At 48.2% G+C, this 13,267-nt stretch overlaps 6 protein-coding genes across 6 annotated transcripts; 4 read left to right on the forward strand and 2 right to left on the reverse strand.

Annotated features, from left to right (window-relative positions):
- Window positions 1-359: 359 nt before the first annotated feature.
- On the reverse strand, window positions 360-1,570 carry LY89DRAFT_579872 (uncharacterized protein; the record flags this gene model as incomplete). The annotated part of the gene is made up of 3 exons (XM_018209034.1): window positions 360-554; window positions 607-1,236; window positions 1,292-1,570. The coding sequence occupies 3 exons, from the start codon at window positions 1,568-1,570 to the stop codon at window positions 360-362; spliced, it is 1,104 nt and encodes a 367-aa protein (XP_018074546.1).
- A 1,324-nt stretch (window positions 1,571-2,894) lies between these two features.
- On the forward strand, window positions 2,895-4,613 carry LY89DRAFT_473556 (putative rhamnose biosynthetic enzyme 2). Its single transcript, XM_018207788.1, has 4 exons — window positions 2,895-3,111; window positions 3,172-3,316; window positions 3,362-3,903; window positions 3,954-4,613. Exons 1-4 carry the CDS (start codon window positions 3,087-3,089, stop codon window positions 4,535-4,537), a joined length of 1,296 nt encoding a protein of 431 aa, XP_018074547.1. The 5' UTR covers window positions 2,895-3,086; the 3' UTR covers window positions 4,538-4,613.
- On the reverse strand, window positions 4,614-5,370 carry LY89DRAFT_473498 (uncharacterized protein). Its single transcript, XM_018207786.1, has one exon. The coding sequence runs from the start codon at window positions 5,230-5,232 to the stop codon at window positions 4,690-4,692; it is 543 nt and encodes a 180-aa protein (XP_018074548.1). The 5' UTR covers window positions 5,233-5,370; the 3' UTR covers window positions 4,614-4,689.
- On the forward strand, window positions 5,371-6,184 carry LY89DRAFT_473499 (uncharacterized protein). The gene has a single exon (XM_018207787.1). The coding sequence runs from the start codon at window positions 5,508-5,510 to the stop codon at window positions 5,976-5,978; it is 471 nt and encodes a 156-aa protein (XP_018074549.1). The 5' UTR covers window positions 5,371-5,507; the 3' UTR covers window positions 5,979-6,184.
- Window positions 6,185-6,503: 319 nt separating this feature from the next.
- On the forward strand, window positions 6,504-7,644 carry LY89DRAFT_580170 (putative Demethylmenaquinone methyltransferase; the record flags this gene model as incomplete). Its single annotated transcript, XM_018209044.1, has 2 exons — window positions 6,504-6,613; window positions 6,666-7,644. 2 exons carry the CDS (start codon window positions 6,504-6,506, stop codon window positions 7,642-7,644), a joined length of 1,089 nt encoding a protein of 362 aa, XP_018074550.1.
- A 2,423-nt stretch (window positions 7,645-10,067) lies between these two features.
- Window positions 10,068-13,184, forward strand: LY89DRAFT_705936 (seryl-tRNA synthetase). Its single transcript, XM_018217487.1, has 10 exons — window positions 10,068-10,227; window positions 10,314-10,453; window positions 10,524-10,652; window positions 10,708-10,943; window positions 11,286-11,437; window positions 11,487-11,719; window positions 11,770-12,188; window positions 12,237-12,327; window positions 12,383-12,751; window positions 12,806-13,184. Exons 1-10 carry the CDS (start codon window positions 10,179-10,181, stop codon window positions 13,004-13,006), a joined length of 2,019 nt encoding a protein of 672 aa, XP_018074551.1. The 5' UTR covers window positions 10,068-10,178; the 3' UTR covers window positions 13,007-13,184.
- The last annotated feature ends 83 nt before the right edge of the window (window positions 13,185-13,267 follow it).

A 13,267-nucleotide genomic window follows, 5' to 3' on the forward strand; every position in this document is an offset into this window, starting at 1 on the left:
TCGCTCAGAAGTCCTTCGATGCAAGGACGCGTGTACGGGATCCGCTTGTCGTTTGCACGTGCGTCCTGAAACCAGGCGGAGAAATCGAGAGCGAAACCCCGGCTGTAGTGATCCGATCTGGTATTTATGGATCAGATGATTATTTTCCTTGCTGAGCCTTGTGCTTCAGCATTACGATGGAGTAGCTGCGTGATTGTTAGCGTCATCCCGTAGAGAAGCTTGGTGACGTTCTCGGGACCGAGTATGGAGTCGTACTCGGAGCCAAAAGCTTGGTCTCCAGCTAGGTGAAACCAAGCAAATGCTTGATTGTAAATCTGAAGCAAAGGCAAGTCGTGGTGATGCAAGCTGGAAAAAGTGACTTACGTGATAATTCCTCCAATGGCGATGAAAACACCAATCACTGACTTGTCACCTACAGCACGTCCTGAAGTTACCCAACCCAATGCGACAATTGAACATGTTTTGACATGACCAACGACTGTACTTGATACCGGACCTGTTTGTGCAATGATGAAAAATTGCGACATGTTGATTATGCAGGCGAAAAATCCAGACTGAAGTGAGATATGTTAGCTGAGTTCTAGAACGCAATGATACACAGCATACCATCATGATCATTATCCATCTGTTCGCTGGCACCTCGGTCCAAACTGGGAAAGTGTCGACAAACGGAATAACATAAAGCAACATGAAAGCTGCCAGTGGAGCCTGGTTGAACAGCAGTTGCATGCTGTTCATCTGAAGCTTCTTATGGTAGCTGGCAATCCAGACAGTGTATAGAGAACTGGCAAAGATTCCAGTAAAGGCAAAAATAACTCCCAAGCTGCTGGTGGTCTTGATTTTGGCATCTGCTGAGGGCAGCGAATCATAGTATGATACCATTCCTACACCAAAGCAAGCCGGCACCAAGGCGTAGATCGCATTTCTGGGAAGGGTTGCTTTGTAGAGGACAAAATTCATCAGCGCGACTGTCGGTGTGAGGAGAATTCTAGCTACTTGGTAGAATGTGACGGTAGAGAAAGCCAAAGACAAGTTCGGGAGGATGACGTTCAACGCCATGGCGATGGCCAGAGGGAAAATCTCCTTGATCGCAACCTTTCTCGGAACAAACATGGCGAATCGAGGCCGGGAGAGTGTGAATAGCGTCAGCCATGTTATGAAGAAATGGAAGGCAGCGAATGTGAGTTGTGCGAGTTTCAAGGAAGGATCCGAGAAGATTGCTTTGTTCGTGAAAACCTACCCCTACAGCGTCAGCTATTGTGCGAAGAACTGCAGTGACACCAGGACTTACGATGCCGATAGTGGCCAATGTATTCACAACCATCCATATTATAGAACTTCGCATGGAAGTCTCTGGCTGTTTCGGTGCCGGTGGTGGTTTCTCGTCGTGCTCCTCTGGCAATAGTTCTGCTCTTTCCAGGTCGTCCCCGATCTCCATCTCCTCGGGACTCTTCAATTTTACGAAGCCCCCTTCCGTCGAGCTCCCGCTCTTCTCATTGTCGTCGAATGCCTCTGCTTCCGTTACGGAGGAGCTGATTGAGGGCTCTCGGTCGACGGCTCGTTCGGTCATGGTTGCTGGAAAGGACAGAAAATCGATCGCGAAATAGACACACTAAGAAAAGAATATGAATGAATGCCAAGAGAAAATATCACGACATTCCCCTCTGGTAAGTTGGTGTAAATGATGGAAGTAGAAGTTCGTCGCAAAGCGAAGTTCGAGGTTTGAGTGGAGGCACGGTGTCGTATTAGAGAAATGTAGGGATTACGATTCTGGGATGGAATGCAGGCTGCGCGGCCTAGAGGAAAATCAAACCGCCAGCCTCAACAGGGAATAGTGACTGAGAATAGTCGGTGAGGTGTGTCATTATGGATTTTAGAGTACAGCTATTACTGTCAAACGACTGCAGTCATTCTGCCCCTCATTAGTATATACCTAGGTATTTCGAGGATCTGAAAGAGACTCGTATCTTGAGAGTGCTGTAGATCATAGAATTACTATGTAATGTCGTGGAGCACTTCAACTGTTTTCTCCCTGAGCATCACCCGAGCACAGTACAGCGTCCAGCTTCCTCGGGATTCGCAATCCGATAGTTGACTTATTTATTCAGCTTCCTTTTGTCGCCCCAGTTGAAGCCCCTGTGGCTGAAATAACATTTTTTGGTGGGGTGTCGGCTGCTCCCTGAACCCTTCATCCCCTTCTTCTGGTGGAGTGGATTCGTGGACTCCAGATCGATCGTCTGGTCTCAGCTTTTCGCATCTTGCCGCAACATCATCGTCCGAGGTCGACGTACTGTCGAGTGAGAGATGCACGTTGCCCATCTGAGACTTTGGGCTCATCATTACAGTACTATTTCGGATGAATTTTGGTGGTTGAGTGTTTGCAACTCTGAAAAGGACACACATTCCCTGCGGACCCTGAAAGCAGGGGCTCTTATCGCCAGCCTGCTATCAACACGAGCATTGGCAGATTCTATTCGTATCTCATTTTATCCTCGTGCACGATGGAATGAGGATTGCCCATTTCGTCATCTTACACCCGTCAACACGAACAACATGCAGAGTGTCTGTTCACCAATTGCATCGCATCCCATAATACCTCCCTCCCGTCTGTGATTCAGGTAGCCCTGCAGCTCCCATCTCCTATTCACTGTGCCACACCAGCCTCATGTGCACGGAATTTTATGTGATATGCGGCCGCCGACCGTTTTCTGTCTAGAGATATTAGAATGGCACCGGAGTGGCAGAAACGTGCTGAATCAGGCTCGTCCAAGGGTTCATGAACAAATATACTGCTATGGTACAGCCTTCTAGAAATTTTTCGTGAGACTCGTATAGCCATATCAAGTCATTCATTCCGTAGGGGCTGATTTACGAAAGTCTTGCCAGACATTTAGGTCTGCTTTAATCAAAATATCTCGCTAAGCGGAATTTCTACCAGGCGGTCTGCCCCCTTTGTGCCAAAGTATTCTCTCCTCCACAACATTATCTCCAGTATTCCTCCTCTCGTTATACTAGAGCAGACGAACCACCAGATCATCCCTTGTATCTGCCTCTATTAATTACTCTGCCAATCCATCACCATCATCATGTCAGGCCACACAAATGGACACGGTAGGATACTCCCTTCATTCCTGCCTGCTATTCCCAACATGCGCTGACCGGGTGGGATAGCTGCGTCGGCGTCGAATCCGAATACCCTCAAGTTCTTTGAGGACTTTGGTATCTGGAAGGAAGCTCCAATCTTGACTGGTAGCACCAAGTTCGAGCCTCTGCCAGATGTGAAGAATATTATGATCACTGGAGGTGCTGGCTTCATGTAAGCCATTGGCAGGCGCCGCAGTACGAAAGTAATTGCTAACAGATGGAGTGCATGCTGGCTCGTACGACATCTTACTCTGACTTACCCCAATGCGTACAACATTGTCTCTTTCGACAAGCTCGATTACTGCTCCTCCCTTAACAACACGCGGGCGCTCAACGACAAGCGCAATTTCACCTTCTACCATGGCGACATCACAAATCCGTCGGAGGTTATGGACTGCTTGACCAGACACAACATTGATACCATATTTCACTTCGCCGCGCAATCCCACGTCGATTTAAGTTTCGGTAACTCATACGCCTTCACACACACAAATGTGTACGGAACACACGTATTGCTGGAGAGTGCCAAGAAGCACGGAATCAAGAAGTTCATCCATATATCCACCGATGAGGTTTATGGAGAGGTCAGAGATGATGCGGATGATCTGTTGGAAACCAGCATTCTCGCTCCTACCAACCCATATGCCGCAAGCAAGGCTGCCGCCGAAATGCTTGTTCACTCTTACCAGAAGAGTTTCAAGCTGCCTGTAATCATTGTGCGAAGTAACAATGTTTATGGTCCTCACCAGTACCCCGAGAGTGAGTTATTCGCAGAAACTCGACCGACCCATTGCTAATCAGAAATGCAGAGATTATCCCCAAGTTCAGCTTGTTGCTCCACCGCGGGCAACCAGTTGTTCTCCACGGAGATGGAACTCCCACGAGACGATACCTCTTTGCTGGCGACGCCGCAGATGCATTCGACACGATTCTCCACAAGGGCCAGATGGACCAAATCTATAACGTGGGCTCATACGACGAGATCTCCAATTTGACTTTGTGCTCAAAACTCCTTACATACCTGGACATTCCCCACAGCACCCAAGAGGAGCTTCACAAGTGGGTCAAGCACACAATTGATCGTCCTTTCAACGATCACCGATATGCTGTAGATGGAACCAAGCTGAGACAGCTTGGATGGGAGCAGAAGACCAGCTTCTCGGCAGGCATGGCCATCACGGTTGACTGGTACAAGAGGTTTGGTGAGAAGTGGTGGGGTGATATCACCAAAGTTCTTACTCCATTCCCAACTGTTGCCGGAACCGATGTCATTGCCAGCGAAGAGCCAGTTGAGAACATTAACGATGATATGCTTGTGGACAGTGACGACAAGATGACCCTGGCAAAGAAGAGGAAGATCGATGGTTCCACAGCGCAAGCAGTGCAGGCTTAGGTGTTCACAAAAAAAGACAGTTTGGTTTTGCATGGACGTTTTGGTCGGGTACAACCACATTTAATTTGAGCATGTGTGGAGCTTTTTTAGACGGGTCAAAAGAACGATGCTCACTTTCCCAACCTTGCCTCTCGGGAACGTGAAATATGATCTTACGGTGTGGGTGGCGTCGCGGGAGGGCTTTGATGTGTTACGTCCCAAGATGCCGGGTTCTCATGAGACTGCACAGCAATTTTTCCCGTGTCGTTCCAACGAAGGGACAAGGAAGCCGAAGAACACTGCATCATGCAGCGACATTTCTCTTCACTGCAGGATTCCCGAATAAGAAGGCATTGACCAAAATGCTGCATGTGAGGCTGCGAGCTGACCCAACATCCCACGGCCCGATGAGCCAGGCAATCTCCTCCCGATCGTTTCTTCAGAGCTTCTTGCCTCAAATTATATACTCGCTTTTTTAGTGCTACAGCTATAAAGGCAGGTGTTTCGACTCCCGCGTGTGGTTTCTTTTCTTTTTCCTTCCCGGGTTGAGACATGACCCTCGTTTCTATGATTTTCTGGTCTCCAAGATCTCTCGGGTTATGTATCCTGCGTACCGGTATATCTGGTTCCGAATTCAGACAATGCATATCATCAGAGTCGGGACCGCCAGCTACTGTCGATCTGGTTTGGGTATTATACATGACTTTTCGATGCATGGGCAGTGAAAGCCTGGTCGCTGGTCCTGGCAGCGAGGGCAGTTCCCGCAGATGAGGGTCTCTTCCAGTTGGCTGGATTTCTTCAACGGTCTGCGGTGCAGTGCAGTTTCAACCCTGTCGAACAATCAATCGCCGTCCTCCATCCGCACTCGGGACATAGACGGTAAGGTAAGGTAATAGTCAATGCAGCAGCAGCACAGCACCACTGCACGTCGTTCATTCGAAGGTTTCGCTTCCCGCGTGCTGGTGCTGGGTGATGCAGCGTGCATCCTCGAATGCGAATGGTGCCCGGTGCATCGCATCGAAGGCATGATCATGGACGGCTTCTGGCTGGCTTCCTTGCTTCCTTGCACCTGCACTTGCACTTGCTTACCCATCTCCATCTTTCCCTCTCCCAGCTGCGGTGTCTGCCTGGGTCTGTTCTGTCGGTCTCCCACTCCTACAGTAGTCCCATATCCATATCCATATCCACACTCCGTATCCATCCACCTCGGTTCTCTCTCTCCATGTACCGGGGCCCTGGCTCGCGCTCGTTCTCCTCCCGAGCCCCGACGACCAGACCCAGACCACAGACCAAATTCACCATTCCCGGCGCTCTGACTGGGCGCTCTCCTTTCTCCGCCTCGTCCCACCGTCAAGTTTTTAGCCCTCCTCCAGGACCTGCATTTAGCCTGTTCGATGCTGCTTCTGGTCTCGCGGTCCCAATGGCTTGGGCTTGGGCTGCCTTTCGGCTTGTCCTTTACTAAGGCTATCGACCCTTCTGATATCCATTCGCTGCTGCTGCTGCTGTTGCTGCTACTGGGGGCGCAGGCCTTCTTTCCTTCTTCTTCGTCTTGTCTTCCTGCACCGCAATTTATATTTCTCTCCCCGCCCCTCGTACAATATCCGGCCCAGCCAAGAGCAAACTACGCCATTGTTCCTTCGATGCTGGAACTGTAATTCGAGAGGGTCGACTTTTCGCAATTCGTATAATAATAATTGTATGCTCAGAACAAACGGACTTGGGACGACTCTCACTTTGGCCCCGGCAACCAATACCCATTGATGTGGATATGACAATCTACACGGCCAACACAGAATCAATATTGGCAATTGGGAGGATAGGCATTGGAAAGACTAGCTTCACTCGGTGATTGCAAGCTACATACATATAATCCATGGTAGCAAGCTGGATGGCTCGCGATATGAACGGCGCGCCAGCAGGAAGTTCATCGGAGGATTCGCTCCCTACCAAGATTGCAGCAGTCCCCCTGATACTCGATGACGATCCTATGAGCATTGACAATGAGGCCTACGACGACATCGAAGAGGAGATTGTGCGGCAGCGAGTCCATGCTGCTCGGACGCTCTTCCACCAACCGAGAGGAGATAACGATACTGTGTAAGTACCCATACCAGAGATACACAATGGCATTGCTAATTTTTGAACACAGAAACTCTACACGCTCCCTATACGACACAGACGTTATCTACCATATGATCCACGGTCGTCGATATTGCGGCGAATACTATATGCCAAACGACGAGGAGGAGCAAACGCGCATGCAAATCCTCCATGGAGTACACTACTCCCTCCTCTCAAATAGCTTGACCACGGTGCCCCTCTCTTCCCCCACAAAGATTCTCGATGTTGGCACCGGACCAGGAGATTGGGCCATGGCCATGGGAGATGAATACCCAGATGCAGAAATAATCGGCACAGACATAGCGAAGATCCAGCCTAGTGCCGTGCCTCTGAACGTCTTCTTCGAGATTGACGATGCAGAAGAAGAGGGCGGATGGACGTGGGCAGACGACGAATTCGATCTTGTCCATTTCCGACATATGGCAGGCGCCTTTTCAGATTGGTCTGAGGTCTACCGTGAAGCGTGCCGAAGTCTGAAGCCAGGTGGTTGGATTGAGGTTCTTGATTTTGATAGCCATGATAGGACACTTTTGAGTTTCTTTGGCAAGGATTCGGAGGTTGCGGATTGGTTGAAGACGATAAACGAGTGTGCCAAGATGTCCGGGCGGCCTAGAGGAGTTGCCCATCTTCGACCAGAGGTTTTTACTTCTGCAGGTTTCATCGATGTTCATGTTACCGAGAAGACGATTCCAATGGGAGTTTGGCCTGAAGACAAGGAAGACAAGAAGCTAGGGAAACACTTCCTGATCGCGCAGTTGTGCGGGGTTGAGTCGGTGTGTTTGAGGCCCTTTGCGGAGCAGATGGAATGGGATGTTGAAAAGATCAGAAATCTTTGCGATACCGTCACTCAGTCTATCAGGGAGGTGGCCCTCGATCCGAGCTCGAATGGGTTGGGGTTCACGGTGCGGATCGTCACTGCAAGGAAACCAGATGGGATGGAGGTAGATGACCCTGACGAGGAAAGTGTCAGAACCACGACTATGACGGGCTTAAATGGCAATTCTTGAGGGGGATTATTCTGGGAGATTATCTTACGGTTTGGTGCATAGCGCTCTGTTCATGGCTCTGACGATTCGGGCCAGGCGTTTGAAGGTCGGTGCATTGTGTATTGGATCGGATGGCTATTGTGCAGCAAGTTTTAAGGTGCGTTATATCATGACGAGATGAGATTTATAGCTACAGGTCCGTAGATACCCCAATTGACTGAGAGTAGTATAATCAATATTGTAAATGTATTTTCTTGCTTTGAATTTTCTTTGATCGTGCTCGGTGACATATGTTCTTCCATCTTGCTCCTCCGAAAGAATAGGCTTGTTCTGGTAGCTCTTTTCAAGAAGAATGCTATTTGGTGGAAGGTTTTCCGAGATTTCTGTTTTGAGATAGAATACTGACAACTTACGAGTATCCTTCATTAAAATGATGGTGGGAGAAAGAAAAACATCGATATTGAGCTCAAGATCACACCAATTCACCCTAAACACATCAAAGATTCAAGGCAATCCCAAACTCTGTCCGCCTCCCTATCCCAAACTTTCTTCCCTAAACTTTCTTCCCTTTCCCCTCTCCATGATTCCGTTCCCAAACTCCTCCCTCCAATAACAAATACAAAGAACCAAGCAATCACTCCTTCTCATCAAAATCGTCGCTAAACATACATGCCAAACCACCGCCCACCTCCCTCTACCTCCCCCTTCCCTTCTCCACACATGAATCAATAACCACCACCACAACTACAACACCCCTTCCGAACAACCCTCCTCCCTCTCTTATTACCACAGCGCGCAAACTGCTTCCTCTTGTTCAGCCCTTTTGGTCGACGCGTACCGCCCAACCGCCGCGGTGTTGTGCGGAGAATGTGTGAACAGAGCCGGAGAGAGGGGTCCGACATTCGCAGTCGGTGTAGGCTTGTATTGTTTCGAAGTACATTGTGGGTGAGTAAGGTGAGGTGTGTTTTGACTTGTGTCGTGTTACGTTGTGTTGCGTTGTGGGTATTTTAGGGAGGTGATTGTTTTCGTGGTGAGAGTGAGAATGACACTTAGGTTGTATTTATGTGCGGGTTCATTGTTCGTGAATCACCAAATTTTTGGCGAGGGAGCTTCACTGTTTTCTACATGTAAAGTTAGGGGCGGTTTTGGGTGATTCGGAGAGAGATGGTTGCCTTGAAAGGCAAATTCGGTCTGTGTTGAGTGAGTCGCTCACTTGAAGCTCACCCCGCACTCTTGAGCTTGTGAACTTTTGGTAGCAACGAATAACTCTCAATACACTTGCTCTATTGTTTGAAACTTCTGTAGACAGCGTTGGGGGTTGGTTGGGGTTTTTCATGACCCTAATACTAAAATACAACATACCTCTTACCACTATACTCCGAACATGATGCTATCTTGGCAGATCCTCCTGTTGGACACTAGAAGCAGCATGCCGGACAGATGGGAAGACATTGGAAGACCTGGCATCAGAGCCTGTGAGAGACCATTTTCAAAGACTACCCGCGTAGGCATCAAATATCTTCTGGTGACAGTGAAAGCGAAGAACTGATTCTCGGACATCTTCATCGATTCTCTACCTTAATTATACCCTCCATCCATTCTTCTAACCCACAACACTTATAGCAGATAGCCGTCCTTGTTCAGTTGCGATTCGTACCGCTTGACACGAATCAAAGGTGAACATTGAGAGAAGTATTGACGCCGCCAGTGACGTCCATTGAAATATCTTCGTGCTAGGTATATGACATGGTAGTCGAGACACGAGACACGGCCAACGAGGACTATGTTGCCCGCACGTTGAGTCTTAGTGTACTTTATGAACTTCTTCTGCGGTGCTAGCACTTGAGCCACAAGATTAACTATTCCCGGCCGTCTCATAGCACATGCTACCACGAGTTTGAGGGCAAGGTTCAAGTTGGCAGGATTACACACGTGCCTGCGATACTGTTGTATCTGGCCCCTGGTACAGCTTGTACAGTTCCAATAGAATGGATTGAGGCTTGCACATGGTTGGCAGCTGAGAAGACGTGCGAAAAAGAAAGAACGACAGCAGGTCAGCCGCTTCCTGTGTAGGATTTTCACACTTCATCCGATAGCAGCTGGCCGTCGGCGAAAGTCTGAGCCCGAAATGGAGAAGGAAAGGGATGGAGAGGATCTTGGCCAAGTTTTGATATTGTTTAACAAAGCAAAAGGAAGCATTGATGAAAGAAACAGGTAAAGCAATTTCATCAGACCGTTGCTGTGTCTGCAGGTCTGATAAGAGTAGTCTGGCTGAGAGACATAATTCACGGATGATTCTGACCAGATGTGACTGATTCATCGTACTCGCAAGTCAAAATCATCTCTGCGGCCTTTCGATTCCGTTTCGTATGTAGGTAGAAGTGAATTCGACTCGACGAGCAGGCTAAAACCAAACCCGCCCACCGTAGCGCAAATCCTTGTAACCTAAACCTAATCAAAAGGTACTTGATGCCCAACGACATCGAAACATCAAACTCTCAAAGGACCCCCATCCGCGGAATTACAGGTCCTTCTTAATCTAGCTGGCTGTCATTATGCCACCAAAGCAACGCAAGATTGCCATCGTGGGCAGCAGATCCGTGGGTAAGGCTCAATCCTCCTTTATTCACCTTGAACAGACTTCACTGTCGCCTACTATTTTAGATCACGTTTGCTCACAGGGAACCCAGGCAAATCCTCGCTCACGGTTCAATTCGTCGATGGCCATTTTGTTGAGAGCTACTACCCCACGATAGAGAATACCTTCTCGAAAGTCATCAAGTACAAGAATCTCGAATACGCCACCGAGATTGTCGACACGGCGGGTCAAGTATGAGCCTTCTTACATCACATATCGGAATGTCGTTTCATTACGATGGCTAATATTTTTTTCTGAACAGGATGAATACAGTATCTTGAACTCAAAGCATTTTATTGGGATCCATGGGTACATGCTTGTGTACTCGGTAGCCTCGACGCAATCTTTTGAGATGGTGCAGGTTATCAGGGATAAAATCTTAAATCACCTTGTAAGTCGAATGAACCTTCAGCAATCTGAGAGTCTTCTCTTGCTGACTCAAACAGGGCTCGGATTGGGTTCCCATTGTGATCGTTGGCAACAAGAGTGACTTGCGTCCAGATCAACGTCAAGTCTCGGTGGAAGAGGGCAAGGCGTTAGCAGAGAAGTTTAATTGTGCTTACACTGAAGCTAGTGCAAGGTACAATGAGAATGTTACCAAGGCCTTCGAAATGATGATCGGACAGATTGAGAAGTCACAGAATCCGAATGAGCCCACAGGAGGAAACAAATGCGAGATCATGTAAGATGAAAAGAGAGAATGTCACAATAGGGTGGTGGACTGAGATTTGGGTGGTGAATCTGGCAACTACTTTATCGTCGGCGTTTGCAGACGGGTACTCTTCCATTCATGGCGTTTTGGGTAACGTACATTCGCAACAGAGGATGAAAGCAATGAGTTCCAATCGAGGTCTTTTTATATGAGACCAAACACGTGATTCGTAAAGTGGGTCCAAGGCCCGGACGCTAGTCGACCCCTCTGCCCCTCCAAAAAAGGCTGATAATATTTTGACTCTACCGTGTGAGTCAAATCGGGCAACATACAACATAAACATCGTAGATACCCATTTCGCAGCTCTTGAAGAGCAGACCTACTACCCACCATGCTCGACGTTTCTGATTTCATTGTCGAGAAAGGCGGCAATCCCGAGTCAATCAAGAAGTCTCAGCGACGCCGCTATGCCTCTGAGGCAGCGGTGGACGAAGTGATCGCGCTTTACGAAGACCACCGCAGAAGTAATTACCGACCTCCACTGTGGATACACCATGTTCTAACCTTCTACAGCTCAATATGCCGCGACACAAGTCAATACAAGAATCAACGAGGTTCAAAAACAAATTGGCGCGAAGAAGAAAGCAAAGGAAAATGCGGATGATTTGATGAAGCAAAAGGTCGAGTTTGAGAAGGAGAAGAAGGCATTGGTGGAGTCTGCCGCAGAGAAGGATTTGACATTGAAGAAAAAGATTGGTACTATTGGCAATATCGTCCACGAATCTGTACCAGTCAATGACAACGAGGTACCGTCAAGCACGCGACAACCATTGGAGCTGGACTAACTTGTCTACAGGACTTCAACGAACTACAGCGAACTTGGGCACCCGAGGGAGTCAAGGTTGAAAAGCGTGATGTCCTTTCCCACCACGAGGTTCTGACGAGATTGGACGGTTATGACCCAGAACGAGGAGTCAAGGTCGTTGGGCACCGCGGATACTTCCTGCGCAAATGGGGTGTATTTCTGAACCAAGCCTTAATCAACTATGGTCTAGAGTTTCTTGACGCAAAAGGATACACACCACTGCAAACACCACAATTCATGCTGAAGGAGTACATGGCAAAGACGGCACAGTTGGAGCAATTCGACGAGGAGCTTTACAAGGTCATTGATGGAGACGCGCAGAACGACAAATACCTCATTGCAACTTCTGAACAGCCCATCTCCGCTTTCCATGCTGATGAGTGGTTAGTGAACAAGGATTTGCCCATCAGGTTAGTTTTTGTTGTTAGGAAACGGATCTTGCTAATTACTGTTCTAAGATATGCTGGTTTCAGCTCTTGCTACCGGAGAGAGGCTGGCTCACATGGACGAGATGCATGGGGAATCTTCCGTGTTCATCAATTTGAGAAAGTGAGTACCATGGATCAGTATTGATACTTGCACAGTCTAATGAGCCGTCAAATAGATCGAACAATTCGTCCTTACAAATCCCGAGAAATCATGGGAGATGTTCGACAGCATGATTGCTGTCTCCGAAGAATTCTACCAATCTCTTGGACTTCCCTACCGAGTTGTCGCCATCGTTTCTGGAGCTTTGAACAATGCCGCAGCAAAGAAGTTTGATCTTGAAGCCTGGTTTCCTTTCCAAGGGGAGTACAAAGAGCTAGTCTCTTGCTCCAATTGCACAGATTATCAATCTCGAGCTCTCGAAATCAGATTTGGTGCCAAGTTGCAGACGGAGATCAAAAAGAAGTATGTCCATGCATTGAATTCAACTCTTTGCGCTACCGAAAGAGCTCTCTGCTGTCTACTAGAAAACTTCCAGACCGAAGAGGTATGTGTTAAATCTATCTGATTCTACTTGATCGTGAACCTAATACCTGTGCAGGGCTTCAATGTTCCAGAGCCACTTCGGAAATATCTCCCTGGCGCACCGGAATTCATCCCGTTCACCAAGGAGCTACCAAAGGATTCGACTTCTCAGAAGACCAAGGGAAAGGCGGGTGACAAGGCATCAAAACCTAAGGTTGCGCCTGTTGGCGAGGGAGCGACAGCAGCAACAGATAAGTTGAAGGATCTCAAGGTCTGAAGGTAGCGAGCAGAGGGAAGTGAAGAAAACTTCGTGTATTTGAGTCAAGCCTGAAGTTGATGGCTGGAGTTGAGGAACAAATCTTCGGCCATGAAATGAAGATAGATCAAGACTTATACTGTAGACTTTTGCTCACAGTAGAAAAGCGAGCGAAATGAATACGATTCACAAGTACTTGGTGTAGATGAGACTTATTCGTGTTGTCTGCCCATTCATGCATTGAGTCCGTGGAAAATCGTCGCTTCCGTAATTAAAGCGAAT

This window comes from Mollisia scopiformis (assembly GCF_001500285.1).
Source record: "Mollisia scopiformis unplaced genomic scaffold LY89scaffold_7, whole genome shotgun sequence".
NCBI classification, from domain to species: domain Eukaryota; kingdom Fungi; phylum Ascomycota; class Leotiomycetes; order Helotiales; family Mollisiaceae; genus Mollisia; species Mollisia scopiformis.